At 41.6% G+C, this 26,345-nt stretch overlaps 1 protein-coding gene across 3 annotated transcripts in view; it reads right to left on the reverse strand.

The window, feature by feature from the left end:
- ARMH4 (armadillo like helical domain containing 4) overlaps window positions 1-26,345 on the reverse strand; it is an 81,249-nt gene that overhangs the window by 50,818 nt on the left and 4,086 nt on the right. For 2 of the 3 annotated variants that reach the window (XM_087728114.1, XM_087728121.1), the window contains exons 2-4: window positions 24,150-24,267; window positions 16,146-17,508; window positions 1,774-1,995 (exon numbers count right to left, since the gene is read on the reverse strand). In XM_087728114.1, the coding sequence (XP_087584240.1) occupies window positions 1,774-1,995; window positions 16,146-17,502 (1,579 nt within the window). In that variant the 5' untranslated portion in view covers window positions 17,503-17,508; window positions 24,150-24,267. The remainder of the gene's footprint in view (window positions 1-1,773; window positions 1,996-16,145; window positions 17,509-24,149; window positions 24,268-26,345) is intronic. The other variant, XM_087728129.1, reaches the window with a different exon arrangement.

Raw genomic sequence — 26,345 nt, forward strand, 5'->3', positions numbered from 1 at the left:
TCTGTCCTGGTCCTATTAGACCTCTCGGCAGCTTTTGATACTATCGACCATGGTATCCTACTGTGACCACTCGGGGGGTTGGGAATGGGGGGCACCGTTTCACGGTGGTTCTCCTCCTACCTGTCGGATCGGTCGCAGTTCGTGTTGACTGAAGGACAGGGATCAACCCCAAGGCACCTCACTTGTGGGGTGCCCCAGGGGTCGGTTCTCTCACCCCTCCTGTTCAACATATATATGAAACCGCTGGGCGGGATCATCCGTGGTTTTGGGGTACGGTATCAATTTTTCATCTCTACCCCAAACCACCCAAACAATGCCCTTGATGTGAGGTCCCGATGCCTGGAGGCTGTATGGATCTGGATGGGGAGGAACAGACTCAAGCTCAATCCCTCCAAGATGGAGTGGCTGTGGTTTCTGTCATCCTGATTTGTGCATCTTGTTCCATCTTTGATGATAGGGGAAGAAACTTTACCCCCCCCCCCTCAGAGAGGGCCCGCAATCTGGGAGTCCTCCTGGATACGTGGCTTAGTTTAGAAGAACATCTGATGGCCGTGACCAGGAAGGCCTTTTACCAGGTTCACCTGATACGTCAGTTGAGCCCCTTTCTGGATCGGGATGCTCTGTGCACAGTCACTCATGCCCTCGTCCTTTCTCGTCTGGACTACTGCAACACTCTCTGCATGGGGTTGCCCTTGAAGAGCACCCGGAGGCTTCAGCTGGTCCAGAATGCGACCGCGCGGGTTATCATGGGGGTACCTAGGTGCTCCCATGTTACACCCCTTTTAGGCGGCCTGCATTGATTGCCGGTTGTCTTCCAGGTGCGATTCAAGTTACTAATTATGACCTTTAAAGCGCTCCACGGCTTAGGCCCAGGGTACTTGCGAAGCCACCTACTGCCACCAGTAGCCACCCACCGTCCAGTGTGATCCCACAGAGTTGGCCTCCTCAGGGTGCCGTCGGCCAGACAGTGTCAGCTAGCGACCCCCAGGGGGAGAGCCTTCTCTGTGGGAGCGCCTTCCCTCTGGAATGAGCTGCCCCCGGAGCTTCGCATAATCCCCGACCTCCGGTCCTTCTGATGCGCCCTAAAAAGTTGGCTTTTCCAGCAAGCCGGCCTGGCCTGAATAGAATAAAATATAGGATTAATTTGATTGTTAATTTTAATTTAATTTTTAAATTTTTATTGTAAATATCAATTGGGGTTTTTTTTGATACTTTATTTAATGTTCTTTTTAATTTTTGTAATATGTGTTTTCTTTTATGTTGTACGCCACCCTGAATATTTGGGAGAAGGGCGGCATATAAATCCAATAAACCTCAAACTTCAAACTTAACAAATTTCTCATGTAGCAACATAAATGTTGGGCTCAATTGTGGTCGTAAGTTGAGGACTATCTGTATTTCCCTCTCTAACAAATTTGGATTTTTTTCTTGCAAGCATTAAACCACAATAAACATAAAAATAACTCTTACAAGAGGACTGAAATTAATTCTGACTAACTGTTATATGAAACTTAGGATCACAGGATGCATGGCATAGCCCAGGCTGGGTATCCTGTGGCCCGTTGACTGTTATTGAGCTACAAACTCCCAGAAGCTACAGCCAACTTGGTGAATGGTGAGGGTTACCATGAGCAGTAATTCAGCCAGGCATGAAGTGTCAGACTTCTGCCTTATCGGAATTGGAAGCAACTTTTCAAAGTCTCATATAGAAGGATCTCTCCCATTCAACTGAGGTGGCACGAGATTGACTCAGAATTAAATTAATCAACCAACCTTTAACTTCCAACATTTTCACTGGGAGCTGGGTAGAAGGAGGAGACCCTGTAGGAGCAACCGTTTCTAATATCCCCAAGAGTTGGGCAGTGCTGGAAACTGTTGTTATCTGAGTTGCCAACTCTATTTCTCTCTCCAACACATTTTGTGATTCTGTAATCTTCTGGGTAGGTAGGCCAGGTGGTGGCGCAGTAGCAGTACCAGGGAAGGCTGTGTCTGTTCCTTCAATACAAAAGGGGATTGAAAAGGAGATTAAAAACTATGGTTCTTGCTCTCTCATTTGTTTATATTCTGTCTTTCCAAAGAAATTGTCTTCCCAATATATCTTGCATTATAACTGAACCATATAAATGCGCATATATCACTATTACAGTTAATAACCAAAGGAGGAAAAGCTTTGAAGTTCCTATTTGACATAAGGATATGGGATACGACCAGTAAACTCCGGTACTGGTGCCTGCTGGGAGCACTAGGTACCGTTCCGCTCCGGTGCTCCAGAGGGGCCACCTTCCCACCCGCTCTCCTTACCTCTATTTAAACCAATTGGGGCATTTGCACACGCGCATGGTGCGTATGGCGCCTGCATGATGCTCTGCTGAACAGCTTGAGCATCGCAGGGGGTGGGTATGCATGCACGCTCTGCGCACGTGCACATGGTGGACGCCCGGCCCCATTGCAGCATACCGGTTGCAACAGGAGCCGGAACTCACCACTGTAGTTCACTTAAGTTTGTTCGCCCACATCACCCTCCAGATGTCACTGAACCAATTCTAAATCCTATTAACCATGTTGGTTAGATCTGATGTGCACTCTAGTTCAACAGTGAGAGTTGAAGTTTCCCACTGCTGCACATGACTTCATGTGATCTCTGAACAATAACAATAAAAAGAGCATTTTGGAGTAGGTTGCAATAATATTAATTAGCAAATAAAGTAGAAAAGAGACATGGCAAAGCGAAGTATTATATGACTAGTAGACAAAAACTAGCAGACAAAGCACATAGCAACTAGACCTGGCAATGGTTAAGAGCAGGAAAATTGAAGAAGACAGAAGGGTTAATTCTGGCTGCACAAGATGAAGTCTTAAGAAGAAATACATACAAAGCCAAAATTAAAAAGACAGCAACATACAGCAAATGTCAACTCCACATAGCAGCTAAAGAAGCAGTGGACCACCTAGTTAGCTGCTGCAAGATCATACAGACTGACTACAAACAACGCATGACAAAGTAGCAACAATGGTGCATTGATATATCTGCATGAAATATCTTTTGTCTGCAAGCAAGAACTGGTGAGACCATAAAATAGATAAAATAATAGAAAATGAAGAAGTTAAAAGTGCTCTGGGACTGTAGGGTACAGACAAGCAAGCATCTGCCACTTAACACCCCAAATTTAGCAACTATTGCTAAGAAAGATGAAAAGTCTGGACAGATGTAAAAACCTGGGGGGGGGGGGAACAGAATAGAAGAGAACGAACTGGAGAAAACCACAAAATACAAAGACCTGCAAATAAAAGTAGAATGATTCTGGCAAAAGAAAGCAAAGATACCAACAGTTACAGGCACCTTGGGTGCAATCCAAAACATCTGGAGTATCAATTGAATATCATTGACACTGACAAAATCACTATCGATTATTAACCTTGCAAGAGTTTGCATTCTGCAACAGTTACCCCTAACACCATCAAACAACAGGCAGATTAAAAATGCTAGATCCAGTCTAAACATCTGACTAGGCAACCAACCATAATAATATGGTAAATAGAAGTAGAAATACTGCAGAGGGATTTTTTTAAATCACATTTTGTTAATCATGAACAGCAGGTGGCAGCAATGATGGACTGATCCTTCTCAACGTTAAGTCAGATCAGACCTAATTAGTCAGAAAGCTCAAGAAAGCCCAGGCCTTAGGCTTGACTAAGAAATCAAAGAATAACCCATATTTCTACTGCTGCCAAAGAAACTCCATGGATATGCCCATTTGGTCATCAGGAGTTGAGTTTGTCTCCAAGAAATCTATCTTTTAAAAAGAATTAATATCTCTGATATATATATATATATATATATATATATATATATATATATATATATATATATATATATATATATATATATATATATATATATATATATATATATATATATATATATATATATATATATATATATATATATATATATATTTGTTATATTTATGCTGATAAATAAATAAAGGGAGACTCCCTTTATTTATTTATCAGCATAAATATAACAAATATAACAAAAAGGCAACAGTAAAAAATATTGGGTTTCTGTCTGGATGGTCTCTTGTGATGAGTCGAAGACAGAGAGTGGAAGTGTGACCTTCCTCCCATATTTGGGCATACCAGGGGTTGTGACTTTAAATATATATATATATATATATATATATATATATATATATATATATATATATATATATATATATATATATATATATACTTAAAGTCACAACCCCTGGTATGCCCAAGTGTGGGAGGAAGGTCACACTTCCACTCTCTGTCATTAGGCTCGTCACAAGAGTCCATCCAGACAGAAACCCAATATTTTTACTGTTGCCTTTGTTATATTTGTGTTTTTATTTGTGCTGATAAATAAATAAAGGAAGACTAGTATAGATCTATTTCAAGCTATTTAGCTCTCATCAGCTAGCCATATCCTTACTGGGATTCGAACCTGTGCTCTATTGCCTCCCAGGTATATACCTCCCACCCTGGCTGGCTGATAAAAGGAGTCGTTCTCTGTAGCTCAAATGGTTAACTCCTTGCCTGGGAGGCAATAGAGCACAGGTTCGAATCCCAGTAAGGATATGGCTAGCTGATGAGAGCTAAATAGCTTGAAATAGATCTATACTAGTCTTCCTTTATTTATTTATCAGCACAAATAAAAACACAAATATAACAAAGGCAACAGTAAAAATATTGGGTTTCTGTCTGGATGGACTCTTGTGACGAGCCTAATGACAGAGAGTGGAAGTGTGACCTTCCTCCCACACTTGGGCATACCAGGGGTTGTGACTTTAAGTATATACCTCCCACCCTGGCTGGCTGATAAAAGGAGTCGTTCTCTGTAGCTCAAATGGTTAACTCCTTGCCTGGGAGGCAATAGAGCACAGGTTCGAATCCCAGTAAGGATATGGCTAGCTGATGAGAGCTAAATAGCTTGAAATAGATCTATACTAGTCTTCCTTTATTTATTTATCAGCACAAATAAAAACACAAATATAACAAAGGCAACAGTAAAAATATTGGGTTTCTGTCTGGATGGACTCTTGTGACGAGCCTAATGACAGAGAGTGGAAGTGTGACCTTCCTCCCACACTTGGGCATACCAGGGGTTGTGACTTTAAGTATATACCTCCCACCCTGGCTGGCTGATAAAAGGAGTCGTTCTCTGTAGCTCAAATGGTTAACTCCTTGCCTGGGAGGCAATAGAGCACAGGTTCGAATCCCAGTAAGGATATGGCTAGCTGATGAGAGCTAAATAGCTTGAAATAGATCTATACTAGTCTTCCTTTATTTATTTATCAGCACAAATAAAAACACAAATATAACAAAGGCAACAGTAAAAATATTGGGTTTCTGTCTGGATGGACTCTTGTGACGAGCCTAATGACAGAGAGTGGAAGTGTGACCTTCCTCCCACACTTGGGCATACCAGGGGTTGTGACTTTAAGTATATACCTCCCACCCTGGCTGGCTGATAAAAGGAGTCGTTCTCTGTAGCTCAAATGGTTAACTCCTTGCCTGGGAGGCAATAGAGCACAGGTTCGAATCCCAGTAAGGATATGGCTAGCTGATGAGAGCTAAATAGCTTGAAATAGATCTATACTAGTCTTCCTTTATTTATTTATCAGCACAAATAAAAACACAAATATAACAAAGGCAACAGTAAAAATATTGGGTTTCTGTCTGGATGGACTCTTGTGACGAGCCTAATGACAGAGAGTGGAAGTGTGACCTTCCTCCCACACTTGGGCATACCAGGGGTTGTGACTTTAAGTATATACCTCCCACCCTGGCTGGCTGATAAAAGGAGTCGTTCTCTGTAGCTCAAATGGTTAACTCCTTGCCTGGGAGGCAATAGAGCACAGGTTCGAATCCCAGTAAGGATATGGCTAGCTGATGAGAGCTAAATAGCTTGAAATAGATCTATACTAGTCTTCCTTTATTTATTTATCAGCACAAATAAAAACACAAATATAACAAAGGCAACAGTAAAAATATTGGGTTTCTGTCTGGATGGACTCTTGTGACGAGCCTAATGACAGAGAGTGGAAGTGTGACCTTCCTCCCACACTTGGGCATACCAGGGGTTGTGACTTTAAGTATATACCTCCCACCCTGGCTGGCTGATAAAAGGAGTCGTTCTCTGTAGCTCAAATGGTTAACTCCTTGCCTGGGAGGCAATAGAGCACAGGTTCGAATCCCAGTAAGGATATGGCTAGCTGATGAGAGCTAAATAGCTTGAAATAGATCTATACTAGTCTTCCTTTATTTATTTATCAGCACAAATAAAAACACAAATATAACAAAGGCAACAGTAAAAATATTGGGTTTCTGTCTGGATGGACTCTTGTGACGAGCCTAATGACAGAGAGTGGAAGTGTGACCTTCCTCCCACACTTGGGCATACCAGGGGTTGTGACTTTAAGTATATACCTCCCACCCTGGCTGGCTGATAAAAGGAGTCGTTCTCTGTAGCTCAAATGGTTAACTCCTTGCCTGGGAGGCAATAGAGCACAGGTTCGAATCCCAGTAAGGATATGGCTAGCTGATGAGAGCTAAATAGCTTGAAATAGATCTATACTAGTCTTCCTTTATTTATTTATCAGCACAAATAAAAACACAAATATAACAAAGGCAACAGTAAAAATATTGGGTTTCTGTCTGGATGGACTCTTGTGACGAGCCTAATGACAGAGAGTGGAAGTGTGACCTTCCTCCCACACTTGGGCATACCAGGGGTTGTGACTTTAAGTATATACCTCCCACCCTGGCTGGCTGATAAAAGGAGTCGTTCTCTGTAGCTCAAATGGTTAACTCCTTGCCTGGGAGGCAATAGAGCACAGGTTCGAATCCCAGTAAGGATATGGCTAGCTGATGAGAGCTAAATAGCTTGAAATAGATCTATACTAGTCTTCCTTTATTTATCTATCAGCACAAATAAAAACACATATATATATATATATATATATATATATATATATATATATATATATATATATATATATATATATATATATATATATATATATATATATATATATATATATATATCATCATTTATTTATCAGCACAAATACAACACAAATGTAACAAAGGCAACAGTAATGGCTTTCTGTCATGATGGTCTCTTGTGACAAGCTGATAGACAGAGAATGGAAGCAGTAGACTTCCTCCCATATTTGGGCATACCAGGGGTTGTGACACTAAATACATACATACATACATACATACATACATACATACATACATACATACATCAGTGATGGTGAACGTTTCTGTCCTCGCGTGCCGAAATGCAAGGCACTCCGCCCATCTATGCATGCATGTGCAGGGGGGGAGTTTTTACCCTCCCCAGGCTCCGGAGGCTGTTTTTGGCACCAGGAGGTGTCAGGGAAAGCCTCCAGAGCCCGAGGGAGGCTGTTTTCACCCTCTAAGAGGCTTGAGGAAAGTATCCGGAGCCTGGGGAGGGCAAAAACTGCCTCCCAGGGGCCCCCGAGGCCTTCCGGAAGCCAGAAACACTCTGTTTCTGAACTTCTGTTAGGCCCAGAAGTTCCATTTTTTACCCTCCCCAGGCACCAGAGGCTTTTCTAGAGCCTGGGGAGGTTTTCCTGGAATGGGCGAAAAATGCTGGCTGGTGCATGCATGCGCACTGGGCCACAGCTCGCATGCCCGGAGAGATGGCTCCATGTGCCACCTGTGGCAGGCGTGCCCTAGGTTCGCCATCACAGATATAGATAGTCCTTGACTTACTATCATAGAGCCCTAACGTTTCTATGGTTAAGTGATACATTTGTTAAGTGAGTTTTGCCCCATTTTACAACCTTTCTTGCCACAGTTGTTAAATGAATCACTGCAGTTGATCAGTTAGTAATTTGGTTAAGTGAATTTGGCTTCCCCATTGACTTTGCTTGTCAAAAGGTTGTGAAACGCCTGACATGACCTTGGGGCAGAGCAACGGTCGTAAGTATGAACCAGTTGCCATGCACCTAAATTTTGATCGCATGATAATGGAGATGCTACAAAGGTCGTAAGTGTAAAAAAGGAGTCATAAGTCATTTTTTTCAGTGCCGTTGTATCTTTGAAAAGTCACTAAATAAACTGTTGAAAGTCGAGGACTACCTGCTCATTATGCACATTAATACTGCCCCTCAGATCAGTATGTACCACTATGAGTATGCAAGAGAAGTATTCTTTGATGCTTTTGAAATTCTGGTTGATACTTGGTTGTAATTGTAACTAGAAAGTAATTGTACTCCCATTATTATAGGCAAGTAGGTCTTTTTGGAATTTATAAAAAAAGAAATTACAATCTTTTTTCATATCCTTATGATAATTTGACCTTCTGAAATGACCTTTATTTTAAAATGAAGATTAAAAGTATTGTTGTTTTTTTAAAAAAAAATCCAGGCTAAAGAAAGGGATAAACATCCTAGATCTGCTTCTTTCTAATTGTACAGGTAAAACTTTTGGAAGCTTGCTAAAACAAACATTCCCTGTCTAAAACCATTGAATGGCAACACAGTAGATTCAAACATTTGTTAAATTCTCAGTTTGAACCTGACGTATTATCAGCTTACAATTGTAAAAAGGATATCTATATTTTGAGTACTGTGGATTAAATAATTTTTTTATTTAGAAGCAAAACAAACAATTCAGTTGTATCAACAATTGGGAAATGTTACAAACATAAATAATGACAATTATTAGCAATAATAATGGAGCCAATGGTTTCAAATGTTCAAAAATGTGTTTCTTATTATAATGAGGCTAATTAATCAAAAGACCTTTTTCGAGAACATTGGACTCTTCAGTGGGTGTTTAAAAGAGGGTTCTATTCACAGGTACAATAAATCTGAAATCATCTCCTCTCTTAAGTATGAAACCCAGCTGGGTGCCTTTGGGCAAAGCTTTCTCTCTTAGTCCAACTCACCTTACAGGGTTATTGTTGAGGCAATAGCGTCATGTATGCCATCTTGAGCCGTACAAAATAAAGGTGGGATACCAATCTAATAGTTATTATAATCTTAACACACTTGATTTACATACGTTTACATAAGAGCCATGGTGGCGCAGTGGTTAGAATGTAGTATTGCAGGTTGACTCTGCCCACTGCCAGCAGTTCAGTTCTGAGCGGCTCAAGGTTGACTCAGTCTTCCATCTTTCCGAGATGGGTAAAATGAGGACTCAGATTGTTGGGGGAAATATGCTGACACTGTAAACCGCTTAGAGAGAGCTGTAAAAGCACTATGAAGTGGTATATAAGTCTAAGTGTTATTGCTATTGCTATGTTTCCTTGTTGTGCCATACTGGATGACTGTTCATAACACTGTTAACAAGGTTTTGAGATAAGAATTAAATTATGTTAGCATGTTAAAGCATATTCCTAACATTTGAATTCAACTGTTTATGAAAAAGATTTGGATTTATACATACATGAATTATAGCAAAAAACATTGTTAGGTTTTCCTGGAAATATGTAAACCCTATAGGAAATGTGTGCACTCTGTAGAAGGAACAGGTACATGTTTAATTTGTGTGAAAGATAACTTTTCAACTCTGGAAAAAGATAAGAGATATAGCTGATGCAGAAGAAAATATTCTTAGAGTAACAAAGATCACAGATTTCAAAACAAATTAGGATGGAGACTTTGATTTTTCAATGACAAAAGTATGTTCCACAATTTCAATTTTCCAATCAATTTTGAAAATTATCCACTAATTCTGGACAGCTCAGTAACTGAACTAATAGGCAAAGAAGTTTCCTTCCTTAGACTATTTGTGAGTAAATTCTGAGTTGTAAAGCGTACTGACTGAAAAGGAAATAACTCCCACTTTTCAAACATCACCTTTATTTAAAGAAGGAAAAAGAATCTAAAGATGATGGCACAGCCCTTCCTGCCTCTGAAAATTTGTATTAACTCTAAACTCTTCTGAGATTCCAGACAAGGTGTTTATTCTTGAATTGCTTATACAGTGATACTTTGGGACTCAACTGCTTTAAAACGCATCAAATTTGGTACTCAACACATTTTGACATGAAAATTTTGCATCGTTTGCATGTTGTGACTCAGTCCATTATTTCTTATGCAAAACATTGGTATTCATTGTGCCTCCTGGAACCAAATAACGATGAGTACCAAGGTACCATGTCTCCCTGAAAATAAGACCTGGTCTTATATTTTTGGGGCTCCAAAATAAACATTAGGGCTTATTTTCGGGGAAACAAAATTTCAGGGTGATTAGCTGGGTGCCCTGCTGCCTGGTGTGCACACAAAAGGCGGCAAATGCATGGGGATCGATGATACCTGGTAGCAGCTGCACCCCGCCAGTCCCTTAGTTAGCACACTCTGGGGCTGCACAACCAGCACAGCGTAGGTGAGTTGATTTCCTGTCCAAGCAGCAGACGGAGGCAGAGGCGTGGGGGGGAGGCAGGCGATCCAGAGGCGCTGCACAGGCTGAGGGAAAGCCGAGAGTCAGTGGGCCGGAGAGGACGGCCGTCCGGCCGTGTTGCATCGCAGCAACAGCAGCAGATGGAGGCAGAGGTGTGGGGCAGGAGGCAGGAGAGTCCAACGCACTGCACAGGCCACAGGCAAGCCAAGAGATGTGAAGATGAGCCTCCTGCAGCCGCCTGCCACTCCGGCCCACTGACTCTCAGTTTCCCCACAGCTCATGCAGCTTATCTAGATGACATGCCTCCCCCTCTGAGTTTGCCTCCGCCTGCTGTTTGGACAGGTAATCAACTCACCTGCACTATGCAGACTGCAGCTACTATTGGACACCAACAGCCCATGCATGTGCCCCACCTCCTTTGCTGGCCACGCCCACCTTTCACTGGGGCTTATTTTGTGGAGAGGACTTATAATAGGTACAGGCTTAAAAATCAGGGTAGATCTTATTATTGGGGTAGGTCTTATTATTGGGGAAACACAGTAGCCCTATAATTTTAAAAAAACACTTTCTTATGACTGAAACAATTACAGAGGTGCAGAATTTTGGCAATTCAAATGTACTTCAGAGATTCTAAAACCGTTAAGTTGAAAGAATAACTCTAGTGAATCTCTTGAAAAGAACGTTGTAGAACTCCAAGAGATAACTATTACCTCTCACAAGAAAGCAGAAATGAACCCGAATGCATTGATAATGTATTAAGAATTTTGACAGGCTTTAAGGGAGTGAAGATAAAATGATCCTTTTACAGGATTTAGTACAGTGAAATAACCACAATTTTTATATCGTGAATGTTCTTTGATGCTCTGTATAGAAAAAGCCTGCAGGAGATGATCTCACTATTACATACGGACTGTCCATACAGTCACCATGGATTGGGCCTAACTCCATAGCCCTAATTATCTTTCCGCATTTAATAACCTCAATGTCTCCAAAAGCACTTTCTCTTGTGGAACAATTCTACTCAGCCTAAAACTTAATAATATGATAGAATGTATGCAGTTCAGAAAAACTAATATTGAAATAAATGTGTTAATTATTTAAGGGCCTCAAGACTCCCTATGGCTTTTGAAAAAAAATAAATGAGGCACACCTTCTAAAGAAAAAGTGCATAAGAACATTTTATTTTGCTTCTCAAAGGCTAAGGTAGACTTTTCTCAAGATCTTCTGCAGTTTGGGGGGGGGGGGAATATAGCAATAGCAATAGCAATAGCAGTTAGACTTATATACCGCTTCATAGGGCTTTCAGCCCTCTCTAAGCGGTTTACAGAGTCAGCATATCGCCCCCACAATCTGGGTCCTCATTTCACCCACCTCGGAAGGATGGAAGGCTGAGTCAACCTTGAGCCGGTAAGATTAGAACCGCTGAACTGCAGATAACAGTCAGCTGAAGTGGCCTGCAGTACTGCACCCTAACCACTATGCCACCTCGGCTCTTTCCAAGAGCCAAAAGAGATCCTCATCTCTGTATCAGATTGCTGAAAAAATGAATAAGCGTACCCACGCTTTTGTCCTTTGTTGGCCTACATAGTTTATGACCCAGATGAACACACTTGGTTCTCTAGTGTTGAGCACAAAGGGATATTTAGAGGGTGTCTATCATTATGTCCCATTAGGGTCTATGGGAGTTTAGGCAGCCATCAATGCTTTTAAACAGTTCATTCATTTAGGATTATTTTTGTTAAATTGGTTCCAACTTGGACCCAAGCCCATCCAGAGTTCACTGCAGCAGCACAGAAGCAGCCAAAATATCCAAGGGAATCCATACACTGACGCGAGGCTGCAGAAGACAGCCTGCCAAAATTCCCAAGCGTCAGCAGAGCAGCTAGAGGAATTGCTTCGGAACATAGAAAGCGAAGGTTAATAGATGCTCTCATCCTTTCGAAGGCGTTATTATACAATGCAATTGGAAAACAGTTTCACATCTTTGAAAATAATGTATGTCAAACAACAGGAAAATGGATTCAGTTCCCCAACTGCAACATCATATGCATTCAGGGGCTAGGTTTACCCATTACATAATGTGGTTTTGCTGGTTGGGTTTACAGTGTAAGATCAGTAAACACTGAGCCTTCTGTGGACTTTTCAATAAATCAACAGTGAATCATCTACAACCAGTTTAGTGACCCATCCTCCGTATATAGAATCCCTCAGCATGCCAAGATCAACCTGTCAAAATGGAAGAGCAAAAGAATCATAAATCTAGACTTAAAACTTAGACTTAGAGGTTCCACCACAAAACCGCGTTCGACTAAAGCGCGCTCGACGAAACCGCATAGCTGACGTCATCACAGCGCGACAACAGCACAGAGAAAAAACCACGCTGTAAACGCTAAAGCTAAAATTAACCCCTAAACCTAAACCTAACCCCCCTAAACCTAATCCTAAACCTAACCCTAAACCTAACCCTTAACCTAACCCTAAACCTAACCCTAAACCTAAACCTTAACCTAACCCTAACCCTTAACCTAACCCTAAACCTAACCTAACCCTTAACCTAACCCTAAACCTAACCCTAAACCTAACCCTAAACCTAACCCTTACCTTAACTTGAATCGGCTTGCTTTCAAAGTGCTATTTAAAGCGCCCTTTTTTCTCCGCGGTCGCTGTTGTCGCCCTGCTGATGACGTCAGCGACGCGGTTTAATTGGGCGTGCTTTAGTGGAGCGCGGTTTTGTCGTACCACGGACTTAGACTCTTCGGGTTCCTTCCAGAAATACTGGGTTATTGGACTGGTTGGGAATGATGGAAGTTGCATCAGGAGGCTTCGTGTCAGAAAGAGCAGTTTCGAAGAAAGCCATAAAACTTAATTTGGATGAAGAAAAAATAATTGGAGCCACAGGAAGTCCAGGGATTGTTTCCCCCACCCCTGCAAAGAAGTATATAAAGAAATAAAACAAAAGAAGTTCGTCTAAAGAAAAATAAAACAAATGTTCCTATCTATGCAGGGTCTTAATTAGATGGAACTAAAGGAAGTGCAGCATTGAGTCAAAGCATAGAATTCCTCTTGCCGGGGAACAGCGGAGGCTCCTTAGGCAAACAAGAGACAGCAAAAGGCAATGACAAATGAATGATTTTAACTTGCATTTTAAGGAATTATGATGAACAAGGAAAACTAAGCATTGAGTCAGACAGAATCCTGGGATTTGCCAAGCTCAGCATATACGTACAATAATACAGTACAGGTAATCCTCAACTTACAACCACAATTGAGCCCAAATTTTCTGTTGCTAAACGAGACAGTTGTTAAGTGAATTTTGCCCCAATTTACGACCTCTCTTGCCACAGCTGTTGAGCGTATCACTGCAATCGGTAAGTTAGTGACACCGTTGTTAAGTAAATCTGAATCTGGCTGTCAGACCTGCAAGCTATCGTTTCTTTTTGGACTTCAGGCCTGCTACACTTTCTATCGTGGGAGGGGGAATTATGTGGAGTTGGGTGAGGTGTAGCCATAATAACATTCTTCTCTGAAAGTCAAGGTTGATTTTGTCCCTGCACCCGGCCGGATCTGGATGGGAGGAATCTATCTTCGTGGCAGTGAAAGATTGGTCCATGTGATGAACTTGTGGGTGTTGGGGTAGGATCTTGAACTTTCAACTGGGTGAGAAAACCTGGAAGTTTTCAGATTCAGGTTTTCCCAGATGTGCCAACATGGCTCTCTTAATAAATTGGAACTTTGAGGAATCTCTCGCCTCGGATTCTTGTCTTATTTTGGATGCTATTTAGAACCCTGACACTGGCTTCCCCACTGACTTTGCTCGCCAGAAGGTTGCAAAAGGGATCACGTGACCCCGGGACACTGCAACTGTATGGGTCAGTTGCCAAGCATCTCGGTTTTGATCACATGACCATGGGGATGTTCCGACAGTCACAAGTATGAAAAATGTTCATGTGACTTTTTTTCAGTGCTGTTGTAACTTTGAACAGTCACGAAATGAATGGTTGTAAGTTGAGGACTATCTATTCTATTTCTAAGCCCCCAGCTTTAGGAAATAGAAATATAAAAAATATTTATCCCCCTTTTTTATGTGTGTTTATTTTTTCATAGCTTAGGTAGTCTACACTAGTCCTCAAGTTATGAGCGTACTGGAGCCTGGCCATTACAGTCATAAGTTGTAATGGTCACAAAATGGATTGGTTACGTGACCAACTTGATTTTACGATCCTTTTTGCAATGGTCATTAAGCCAATGCCATGGTCGTTAAGCAAACCCATTATTCCCTATTGTGTGTGTTTTTGCCAAAATCCCAAAGTGTCAGTTTTGGACAAAATCTTTGGGAAACACAGGTATGTTACCAGGGAGCGTGGCAAATGGCTGCAAATTCAGCTGTGTTGCCAAGCTCCGAAGTCCAGTCACCTGACCGTGGGATAGGTGGCTGTCAGAACGTCAGATCTGGGTTGCAAGTCCCACTTTTTAAGTCCACTGTAACTTTAAATGGTTGCTAAGTGACCAGACGTCGTATGTCGAGAATCACCTGTATATACAGTGCATACCTTCTCATTGTGAGAAGGTCATCAAAATCATCCTCTCCAATTTGGAGTCTGGCTAGGAATTTGCGGGGTGAGGGTGGGGATGCAATCTCACAGCAACTGGAGGGCATTAGGTTAAGAAAAGCTAAGGTACTGATGTTGCATTGCCATAGGTTAGAATAGAGAAGTATAGCGAAGGGGAAGAGAGGCCTTCTGGAATGTAACTTAACAGATTTGGCCTATCAGATTTGGCCTATACTGAGGTGTGGTGGCGCAGTGGTTAGAATGCAGTACTGCAGGTTACTTCTGCTGTCTGCCCGCTACCTGCAACTTGGCAGATCGAATGTCACCAGGTTGACATTCAGGTTGACTCAGCCTCCCATCTCTCCGAGGTCAGTAAAATGAGGACCCAGATGGTTGGGGGCAATTTTCTGACTCTAAACCACTTAGAGAGGGCTGTAAAAGCACTGTGAAGGGGTATATAAGTCTAAGTGCTATTGCTATCAAGCTCAATCAAGAATGGATCATATGAGTGACCAAAGAAAGCAGAGGTGGTATTCAGCCAGTTTTGACAGGTGCTGGAGAACCAGTAGTGGAAATTTTGAGTAGTTCGGAGAACCGGCAAATAGGCTGGCCCCGGCCCTGCTGCCTGCCAGCTGATCTTCTTTTGTTGCCCTGCACAGGAGAACGGAGCCGGAAAGCAGGTTAATGGGGTGGGGAGGGAATGGGGATTTTGCAGTATCCTTCCCCTGCCACGCCCACAAAGCCACGCTTACAAAGCCACGCCCACAGAACTAGTAGTAAAATAATTTGAATCCTACCACTGAAAGAAAACCTAATAATCCAAAGGGCAATGGGGGTCAGGGTGAATTTATGAATCATTCTGAGCTACTCCAAGACTCTGCTTTGTCTGCATTTGGGAGCCTGGGGGAAAAGCTTATTAGGAGCAGGAAGAAGGGAGCCTAAGCAATCTCTCAACAACCCATCTGAAAAGGGAAAAGATATTATTAAAAAAACTGGACTGTTATAAATTAAACCCCCGCTGAATATTTTAGGTAGACAAGGAACCTGAAAAAAGGAAGGATCATGTATAGCATCACTTCAGTATACACCATAAACCGAACAGTGGCCCATAGTCTTAAGTTATCTTAAAACTAGAAGCACCGATGAGTGCAAATAGTGCTGGGGGGGGGGGGGGGGGGAAATTACCTCTTAATTGGTGTCTTAAGGTTTGGAAGACGTCTGATTTGGTTGCATCGGTTGTCGTTATAGTCTCAGGAAACAATCTAGACCTGGTGAGCACTGTTGGATCTACGTTTTCCCCTGGACTTTCAGATTGGGCTCCAACCTTCTCAGATGGATCAATGGTGTGATCAAGATTCAAGCTTGTACTGGCTGATTCCTCTACCTGCATGGGTATCTGGCCTGACCCATTCTGATTATCTTTGCTCCCTTTTGTCGTAGTTACCCTTAATCTTGGTGACGGGTCCTTTTTTACATCATCATCATCATCGTCCTCCTGTCCTGTTGGTTGCGCTATCTGAGGCTGGTTTATCTTCAGAGGATGCATAGCTTTTGCCTGGCTGGAAGGCTCTAATTTGGTATCATCCCACTCATCACTTAGCAGCAAGCCCGCAGTGGCCATGGTGGTGGTGCTTAAGATGCCTTTCAAGGGCCCTTGGTTCTCTGAGTTTTCCACTTCCAAATTTAAAGAGGCATCTGTAGGCAACAACCCTGGCTCTGTAGCCGCATCTGTGCCCATCCAGATTGTTGGGAAGCTGTTTCCATCAGATCCTTTTGTCAAATCAACTGGTGGGCTGGTTGGAAGAAATGGATTCTTGAAGAAGTTGCTGGATGACGTTGTAGCAGGAAAACTAATTATTACTTTGGGGATAGTTACCTGGGGATTGTCTGAAGGGTCAACATGGGCAACTTCCTCCAGACTGCCCGTTGTAAACTGATCTCCATCAAGTTTTCTTTCTTCCCCACCTCCCTCCACTGTTTCTCTTGCAGAGCTAAGTGTATCATCGTCCACAAGAAGATCTGGAATTGTCACAGTAGCGGCAATTAAAGCTTCCTGTGTCCCATATTTATCCAGTTTTTCATTGGGTCCATTGAGACGGATTTGCCTTTCGCTTTCTGCAGCAATCTTCAGATCTGTGCTTGCAAAAGCATCCGTATCCAAGTGCTCCAAGGGATTGTGAACATGCAGAATAGTTGGTAAGGTTGTTTTTACAGTTGTGGCTCTGTTTAATGACCTCCTAGATGGATCTACTGGGGCTCCATAAAGGTTTTCAGATGCAGAAGTGCTGGCTATATTCATGGATGAGCTTAAGTTACCCTCTGGATTTGATGCATTTGTGTCTGTTAAATTGTTCCCTGCTGGTGATGCCAGTTGCAGTTGCCTTTCATACCTTTCGTCCCCTTGTCTTAAAACAAGGCATTGCAGGCTGCCAAAGTTGAGTAGAATAAGGCAGAAGGCAAGGAACGTGTGATACCCCCTCACGCTGCTCATGTTCAAGGAAAGGTTTGCATGGAAGTGAGCAGAACCAATTACTTCAGTCATCAGGTCCTGCAGAATGAAGCAAAATAGAACAAAACAGATTTCCGTTACTTTCAAATGAGTATTCTTTAAATTAAATTGAAATATTATATAAAACTCTAGTATTCATAGCTACTTTGCTATTATAAGGTAAAGGCAAAGATTCCCCTTGCACATATGTGCTAGTCGTTCCCAACTCCAGGGGGCGGTGCTCATCTCCACTTGAAAGCCAAAGAGCCAGCGCTGTCCGAAGACATCTCCGGAGTTATGTGGCCGGCATGACTAAGCGCCGAAGTTACACAGAACGCTGTTACCTTCCCACCAAAGGTGGTCCCTATTTTTCTACTTGCATTTTTTACATACTTTCGAACTGCTAGGTTGGCAGAAGCTGGAACAAGTAATGGGAGCTCACCCCATTAGGTGGCGCTAGGGATTCAAACCACTGAACTGCCAACCTTTCTGATCAACAAGCTCGGTGTCTTAGCCACTGAGCCACCACATCCCTAATTCTTTGCTATTATATAGACATATTATTATTGTAAAGAAATTTCCTCATTGGATTAACAAGATGCATTTTGTGGAAGCTGAGTTTCAAAATCTGTGAACCAAGCTAATTGTGGCTTATTCAATAAACCCTGGCTAAGGGAAACCATTGCTTTGTGCAACGTATGAACTCAATTACGATTGTCCTCCTAACCCTAGACATCTTGATACCAGAATACTTGAAGTTTGTCTCCTTATATGAATCTCTTCAAAGGGTAAGCCATGCGTTAAAAAAAATCTGTAAATGAAGTAGAAAAAAGATGCTTTCTTGTGATAGAACCCAACTCATCTCTGACTGTTATAACAAAGAAAGCTTCTGATAAAAGCAGCTGGGCATCATCTAGAAAGCACATGCTTTAGATCAGGGGTGTAAAACTCATGACAAAACATTGTCATCATGTGACATATCACAACTTTCCCCCCTTCGTTAAAATGGGTGGGCGTGGCCAGCGCATGATGCATCTGGCCCATGGACCACAAGTTTGACACCCCTGCTTTAGATGAAAAAGAAAAGATTCTAAATTCCATCTACAGCAGCTCCAAGTAGATTTAAGAAAACTCCAAGCTGAAATAAGTGAGGGAGATGGTCTTTGATGACCAGACATGGTACAAGAAAGCTTGCTTCTTATTTCCTGGGAGACAAGTTGAAGCCTGCTGACTGAAAACATTTAGCGCTTGTTAAAATTTATAATTCTAATGCTAATGCAAGGGGTCCCATGAAAAACTTCTACTTAGGCTTTTATGTTTGTACAAAATGGGCAAACGTTATTTTAAATATACTGCTTTTGAATTTATTCATGTCTCAGTTTATTGATAAAGCCACCCAGTTTATAACAGTGTAAAATGCAGCAACATACACAACAGCTGAGAAACCAAACCAATCACCAAAACAGTACATCAAACTCTCACTTAGCACTCTCACCCCCATGCCTGGTACATAACCAAGCCTTAAGGGCCTTCCAAAAGCTAAAAGGATTAGGCCAATCTACTCTTCAGAAGGAACTGTATTCCATAAGACAGTGATAGCAACCAAAAAACCTGCTTCTTGATTACATTCTTTGACTGATGGGACCCACAGAATGCCTCTTCTGCTGAATGTAATAGGATGGGTAGAAACAAATTGGAACAAGTAGCCTGGTCCTATGCCATGAACAGCTTTCTAGTTGGGCATCAGCATCTTGAATTGCATCTGGAAGCACATCTCCAACCAAGGCACCTTATTGACAGAAGAGTAAGATGTGCACCTTAAAATACATTCATAACTGCCTGCATTACTGTATTTGGCAGCAGCTATAGCTTCCAGATGTTTTTCAAATGAAGCCCCATGTACAGTGCATTGCAGTAATCCACCCAGCAGGTGACTAAGGTGTGAGTCACTGTAAGCAGATCCTCCTGATCCAGAAAAGGGAACAGCCGATGTATAAGATGAACACCTGATTACTGAACAGGAGCTGCAAGTCCAGAAGAATCCTCAGATTTCACATCAGTTCTGCTTAGGGCAATGCAACCACTTAGTCTTGCTAGGGTTGAGCTGAAGCCTGTTTTTTCCCCTTCCAACCTACAATCTCTAGACACTGAGATGAAACCATAGACAGCAGTTTCTTGTAGATGTTAAATTGGAGGGGGGGGAAGCGCGAAGTTCTGAGGGACCCTGCAAAGCCCTACCCCATCAACACTGACTAGAACTGACTCTGGGTGAAGGAGGAGACCCAGCATAAGGCTGTTCATTCCCAACCCCCAAAGTTGGTACAGAAAGTCACCATGGTTGATGGAATCAAAGGCTTCTGAGAGTCAAGAAGACCAAGGATGGATATGCTACACCCACCCATTTGGTCTTCTACTTAGGTAGGAAACAGTCTTGAAAGGGATCTAAATAATTCACTTTCTTCCGACTTCTCTAAATCTGCAGAATGTAATTGGTTTACCAGTATATGAAATCAATAAAATAAACAACTTCAAGAAGGAAAGTTGAAGCACTTCAAAAATGCTTCTTTGAGCAATGTATCTTGCCTAGTCAGAAATCTTTCTCTGTTGTGACAGTAGATCCTATCTTCTATACACTTCTGATTCCCATAAATGTTACATTACTATACAATAAACAATTGAAATTGAACTCTGAAATATGGATATATTCTAACATAGCCAAAAATGTAAAACATTTCTGTTAAGATATTTTGCCTGGCACAATATTCCATTTCCAAGCAGCTGCCTGAAATTTCCTGTAGAAGCAGGAATATGCTGAACTTTCACTGATGTTTAAAACCCGAGAATGGGTGATGAATAATCCAATATATTGCTAGACATGGAATCTTCCTTTAACTACCATGATGGCAACTTTAATCCTTCTCCTCCATACATCAAAGAAATATAGCAAGCCCATCCTTAAAGGATGGAGATCTTCTCCTAGAAATCCAAAATATCAAGGAATTATTGAGCTATGGAACTCAGTCAGCTTAAGGGAGAGAGAGAGACAAAGAAACTGGCTTTTCAACATCACAAAAGGTCCCAGCATGGATGGAGCAGGAACAAATGGATCAGCCCATGGAGCTAAATACAGGTCAATGATGGAACTGAAGGTAAAAGTTAGGATAAGGCTCTGGTTTGTTTAGAAAGGACAACTGTGAGTGGCACCCAAATTGTTCCAAAGCAACAAAGGCATTAGATAAAGTCAATGCAGACAGCTCCATCCTAACAGCTTGAGGGAGATGACATCCTGTTGGCTTCAATCTAATACAGAGAACTGCTTGAGGCTGCCAGCTGCCATTTTTCAATGTGCTACTGCTTGCAGCTAGGTTTAGACAGAAAGTCCCAATCAATGCAGGTAATTAAATATATTCAGAGCAGTGTATTGAGAGGGTACTTTCAACTGTTAATGGAGGAGGAGTTAACTTAAGGAAAGTGGATAATGGGGAAACATTAACAAAATGAACTTTGAATGAGCTTAGAGATATCTCTTTAAAAAGGACACAGAGCAAGCAAGGGCATTTGAAAGAGAAGACTGCACCAAGAAATAGGTAGCCAACATAATCATTTTTTCTTTCTGGTAGGAGCTTTCAATCTCTTGCATTCTGCATTAGCAGAGAATGAGAGAGTTGTTCTACATGGCTCTAATCAGAGAAAATTAATTGCAAAAGTCAAGCCTTTGAGTTGAGTTCAATTCCTGAGATCTTTATATGGATGTAACCATAGTAACAATCCAAAACTGATTTATAATATACTCTTTTGTACATACAGTATATGTGAGTATGTTTATTTCCCAGTATACCATAATGTCTAGCCTTCAGTGGAGGTTTCCCCTTCCAAGCACTAACCACTAGATTCACCTCTGACTACTTTCTGCAATAAACCAAGACCAAGTATGTATCTCCTAAAACACTGGCTAAATCGTTGCACAGAGATTTCTATCTATTTTAATTACTCGGGTGATGGGTCGGGATTTCAACATTGTCTGTTAGTTCAGAAGGTCTGAAGGAAGTGAAAAGTAAATTTGGTTAACAGAAAGAAAATGCAGAGTTGATATGAAGTTCCAGGGAAGATGGTATCTTGCAAAGATGTAGTGAAGACCACGTACATGAGAAATAAAAGAGGACATTGAATAACATGACCATCCTTAAGCAAGGACTATAAATGGGATCAACTTTCTCTTTTGGGGGAAAACGTAGAAAAATTAAAAGAGCATTGGATTCCCCACATGAATTTGTTAAAAAATACAGATTGGCAAGGCTTTACAGAAGCAATTTGCAGCTGCCTCCTTCTTAGAGCTGAGAGAAAGTGACTGGCCAAGATCATTCCGCTGGATTTGTGTTGAAGGTGGTACTAGAATTCACGGTCTCCTGGTTTCTAGCCTGGTACCTTAATGCAGTGTTTCCCAACCTTGGCAACTTGAAGATGTCCGGACTTCAACTCCCAGAATTCCCCAGCCAGCATTCGCTGGCTGGGGAATTCTAGGAGTTGAAGTCCGGACATCTTCAGGTTGCCAAGGTTGAGAAACACTGACCTAAAGGACTGTATCCAGTTTTGGTCATCACACTGTAAAAAAGATGTTGAGACTCTAGAAAAAGGGCAGAGGAAAGCAACCAAGGTTGGGAAACACTGCCTTAATGAAACCACTGTACCAAATTGGCTCTCTGTTTTAGCTGTTTCTAACTTGACAAAGATAAATATGTAATGCAACTATTATATGAATTAGATATTCAATGTTGCACAGCTATCTTTCCGCACAGAAAACAGATTATTTTCACGCTTACTTGCTCTATTTAATGTTTTAATGATGTTTAGAGCAAAAATGAGGTGGTAGAGAATCCAATGCTTATTAATTAATCAGTGAATCACTAGACTCAAGGAGGACACAGGATTTATGTTATAATACCAGATTCTGGAGAAGCACATTATATGAATTATCTGTTAAATTCTTCTAAACAGTTGAACGAAGGTATCACTGACAAAGTATTGAATGAAAGGTGCCAACAGTGAATAAGCCATCAACTCTCGGCTAGAATGGAGATGAGGAGAATCGTACTAAATTATTTTATGCTACCTTTTTTCTTAATTTAAAAAAGAAACCCAAAATAATAAGCTGCTTTATTGGATCACTGGTCCAATCAGTATTAGCTATGTGCCTTCTCCAACTTTATGTTTTCCACATGTGTTGCGTTAAAACTCCCATCAGCTTCAGACAGCATTAGTTGCAGACAAGCATATGTGGAGAGAGCTTCAGCTGGGAGATTCATCCTAAAACCACATTCAGTCTTACCTGAAGATGCCAGGGGGAATTAGCATGAAGAATCTTACATGAATTTCAGGTCTGCCCTTCAAGAAGCAGCTTTTCTTTCAAAAGAGAAAGAGGGTGAATTCACCCTCATTTTCAGTCATATTTGCCTAATCATGCTTTGCTGAATAAGATAAAAGGCGGAATCTCAATGTGATCAATAAATATATAGATATGAATTATAGAACATGATTTAGAGAGGAAGGTAGAAAGGTGGGGGGACTATAGAGCAGTTTTGCATAACTTTGGGTCCAACTAAGCTAAATGCAGCCCGTGAGAAAGGCAGTGAGGTTGATGGTTATGTTTTCCCATTCTCTTTTCTTTTCTAAAATCTGGCAACACCTTTTCTTAGGTAAATGGTAGTCAAATGTCCATTTGATCTCTAATATACATATAAAGTTACAAAGAGTAACTTTTTGTTCCTAGGCATAAAACAAAGAGTAACTTTTTTTTCCTAGGCATCACATCTCCAGAGAATGCCACATGTGTCTCCCGGCACAAGTCACTGTGCAGAATGCCACCTTATGTTACATTTCATTGGGTGGAGGGGGGGGAGGTAGTAACACAAGCAAGCACTGCACAACAAATGGCACGAAGTTGGCTCCCTCCCCTGCCTCCTCCAGATCTCTGATTCAATCATTCCCATGACATTGATAAACAAGAAAAAGAATAGTTCTTTTCATTCTCCTTCCCGCATTCAAGCAAAAGAGGACGATGCTTATCCATCAGCAAAGGAAGAGCAGCAGTTCTATTTAACTTTCGCATCAAACAAAAAGTTGTGGTTTTTTTTAAAAGAAATGATTCAAACATCAGTATTCATTTGTATGCTGGTGTTACGAAGCCATGCAACCCTATTTAGCCTCCAAATTCCACAAGACTGATGACCCAGAGCCAAGAGGGGAGAGAAATGAATGAAATCAGCCATGAACTGAAGGAAATTTGATCTTTGCAAGGGGGGGTTGTTGCTGTGGAGGGAGAAGAGAGACACAAATCCTCAAACAAAAGGCAGACCAAAGCAGTAGCAGCTAGCTAGCGGCAACATCCATTTCCTCCAGTAATACAAAGAAGGAGGCTGAGCTACGGCTGCCCTTTTTCCCCCATTCTTGAGGAATCCAGGCGGGATGGGATGGGATGGGATTTGGAAAGGGAGAGAGAAAAGAATTCCTACATCCCTCAGCAAGGCCCATCTGCTTCACTAATCCTGCATCCTCCAGATAAGCGAAGCATAGCATACATCCATTGTCTAGAAATCCTAACTGAGCCTGGGGCGAAGCAATCGCTGACCAGTCCCTCCAGGTTTTCCCAGGTCCTCCTCTCGGTGAGCCACAAATACCCAAGGTTATTTCAAATTCTGCCTTACCTGAATGCCTGCTATCTCTTTAGCTGGGTAGCATCTTTAGGGTCCCTGGGAAAAGCTTCCTGTGGGTTTTCAGCATCCTGCGTTTAGCTGCTCTGCTGCTGCCTTCATGGCCAGGAGACTAGGAGGAGGAGAGAAGAAAAGGAGGGGAGGGAGAGAGAGAGTACAGATGCTTTTCATATTCATGAGACCCTCCTTCCCCGGCTCAGGGATTGGGCAAAGGGCATAGCAAGATACACCCTGCCTCCCTGAAGCACTCTTTAAAGCTACCCAACCCTAGCTCTACTTAGTGTCCACTGGAGCTGGCAGAAAGAAAATAATAGGAGATAATGATAGGAGTACTCGGTGATTATTAATAAGATAAATAGTAGGAGTAATACAGCATTTCAAAGATAGAAAGATCTTGATTTGCAGTATGTAGAACCCATATCTCTGAGCAGAGCATATGCTTGCCAGGCAAGCTGGACAGGGCCTGGGAACAGATGGTACAGCTATTTTCCAGGCTGTCAACAACTGGATTATAAAACTCTGGAGATTCCAGATATGATGTCTGGTTTCCATTGGGGTGGAATGGGAATGGGAAAACAAAATCTAAACGAAGTAACGTAATAAATAAAACAAGTCCAGGTTTCATTCCCTGCATCTCGGGGTGGGATAGGGGATTTTTGCTACAGGCTGTGAATTGCTGCTGGCAATATATAATTTCTGGGCTAGAGAACAAATTATCTGGTTTTGGTAGAGCATCTCTAACCTAACATTCTTTTAGAAGGGCGGGGACAAATCAAAACTATGGTCCCATAACCCATATTAGGAATTAATGAGTTAGCAAAGTTTAGAAGATGATATCAATATAAATTTCTAATAGTAATATGGATATAAATTGAGCTGCTTTTCAGGTCACATTTTAACCATAATTTCATAGTCCTATTTTTTGCAGTGCTCCATCTTTCATTACAATACTAGAAGTTGCAGATCATTTACACTTTCAGCTATTCGGGTAATGTTACCAGCATAGTGCTACCGGTAGTTATTGATGTTTCTTCCTCCAATTTTTAAAACTCACGCATTTTCCTTCCACTCTGCTTTCCTCATTATGTATTCCACATATTTCTATAGGTTCCATCAATCAAAAATTCCATCAATTTCTGTAGTTTTTTTTTAACTTGGTAAAGATCAGAGTGATGATCTCACTTCATTTTCCAGTAAAAGGTTTTTATAAACAGAGAATATCTTGGAAGACCTTTCTTGTTTTCTGCCTGTTTCTCCCGCAGTGTCTTTACAAATGTTATTATACTGCTTCTTGGTGGGTTTTTTAACAACTCTCTAAAATTCTTTGTTAGGTTCTTTCCTGAGATCTTTGTCTTTCTTGCCTTCTCTTCTCAGCAATCAGCACACAACATTCGCTGAGATGTGGTACAGCCATCAGCTTCTAATATCTTTCTATATTGCTGCCATTCAATATAAATGACAGCTTGCTTTAGCTGGGCAGCTGGGCAGAACATGAAGGTTGGCATGATAAGCATATACCCTTGAATACACTCATGGCATTCTTCATTCATCCCTCCAAGAAACACATAGATAACAGTACTTGGGGAGCATTCAGAGAGACTGTATATAAAAACAGTATCTGTATTTTAACAGTTAGACAAGTAACTGTTATAGCAGTAGTATAGTATAACAGTCTAGTATACATTTATTAGCTTGAATTAACAGGTTATAAATTCAAGAACGTTCAAGGTTTTCATTTCGTTCTTTATTTTGTCCAGGACTACTAAGATCAATCAATTAGAATATTGCTGAAAGGGATCTTGGAGGTCCTCTAGTCCAACCCCCTGCTCAAGCAGGAAACCCTATGCCCATGATGAACTTATGGCACACGTGCCAGAGGTGCCATGCAGAGCCCTCTCTGTGGGCATGTGCACCATTGCCAGCTGCACTTCTGGTTTCCGCCATGCACATGCGTGCCATCCAGCTGATCTTCATGGGTGCCGGAATGCCGAAAAATGGTCTGAAAATGGCTCAAAAAATGTCCTGAAAACAGCCCGAAAAACAGCCAAAACTAGCCAAAAAACAGCCAGCTGGTCTTTGGGTTTCTGGTACTTTGGAGCATGCAAATGCGTTCCTGTTTGGGCACTCGGTGCTGAAAGGTTCGCCATCACTGCCTTATACCATTTCAGACAAGTCTGGGAATCGTACTTA

The sequence above is a fragment of the Thamnophis sirtalis genome, unplaced genomic scaffold, assembly GCF_051295495.1.
Source record: "Thamnophis sirtalis isolate CommonGarterSnake01/CBP01778 unplaced genomic scaffold, rThaSir2_p1.2 scaffold_1, whole genome shotgun sequence".
Taxonomy (NCBI): domain Eukaryota; kingdom Metazoa; phylum Chordata; class Lepidosauria; order Squamata; family Natricidae; genus Thamnophis; species Thamnophis sirtalis.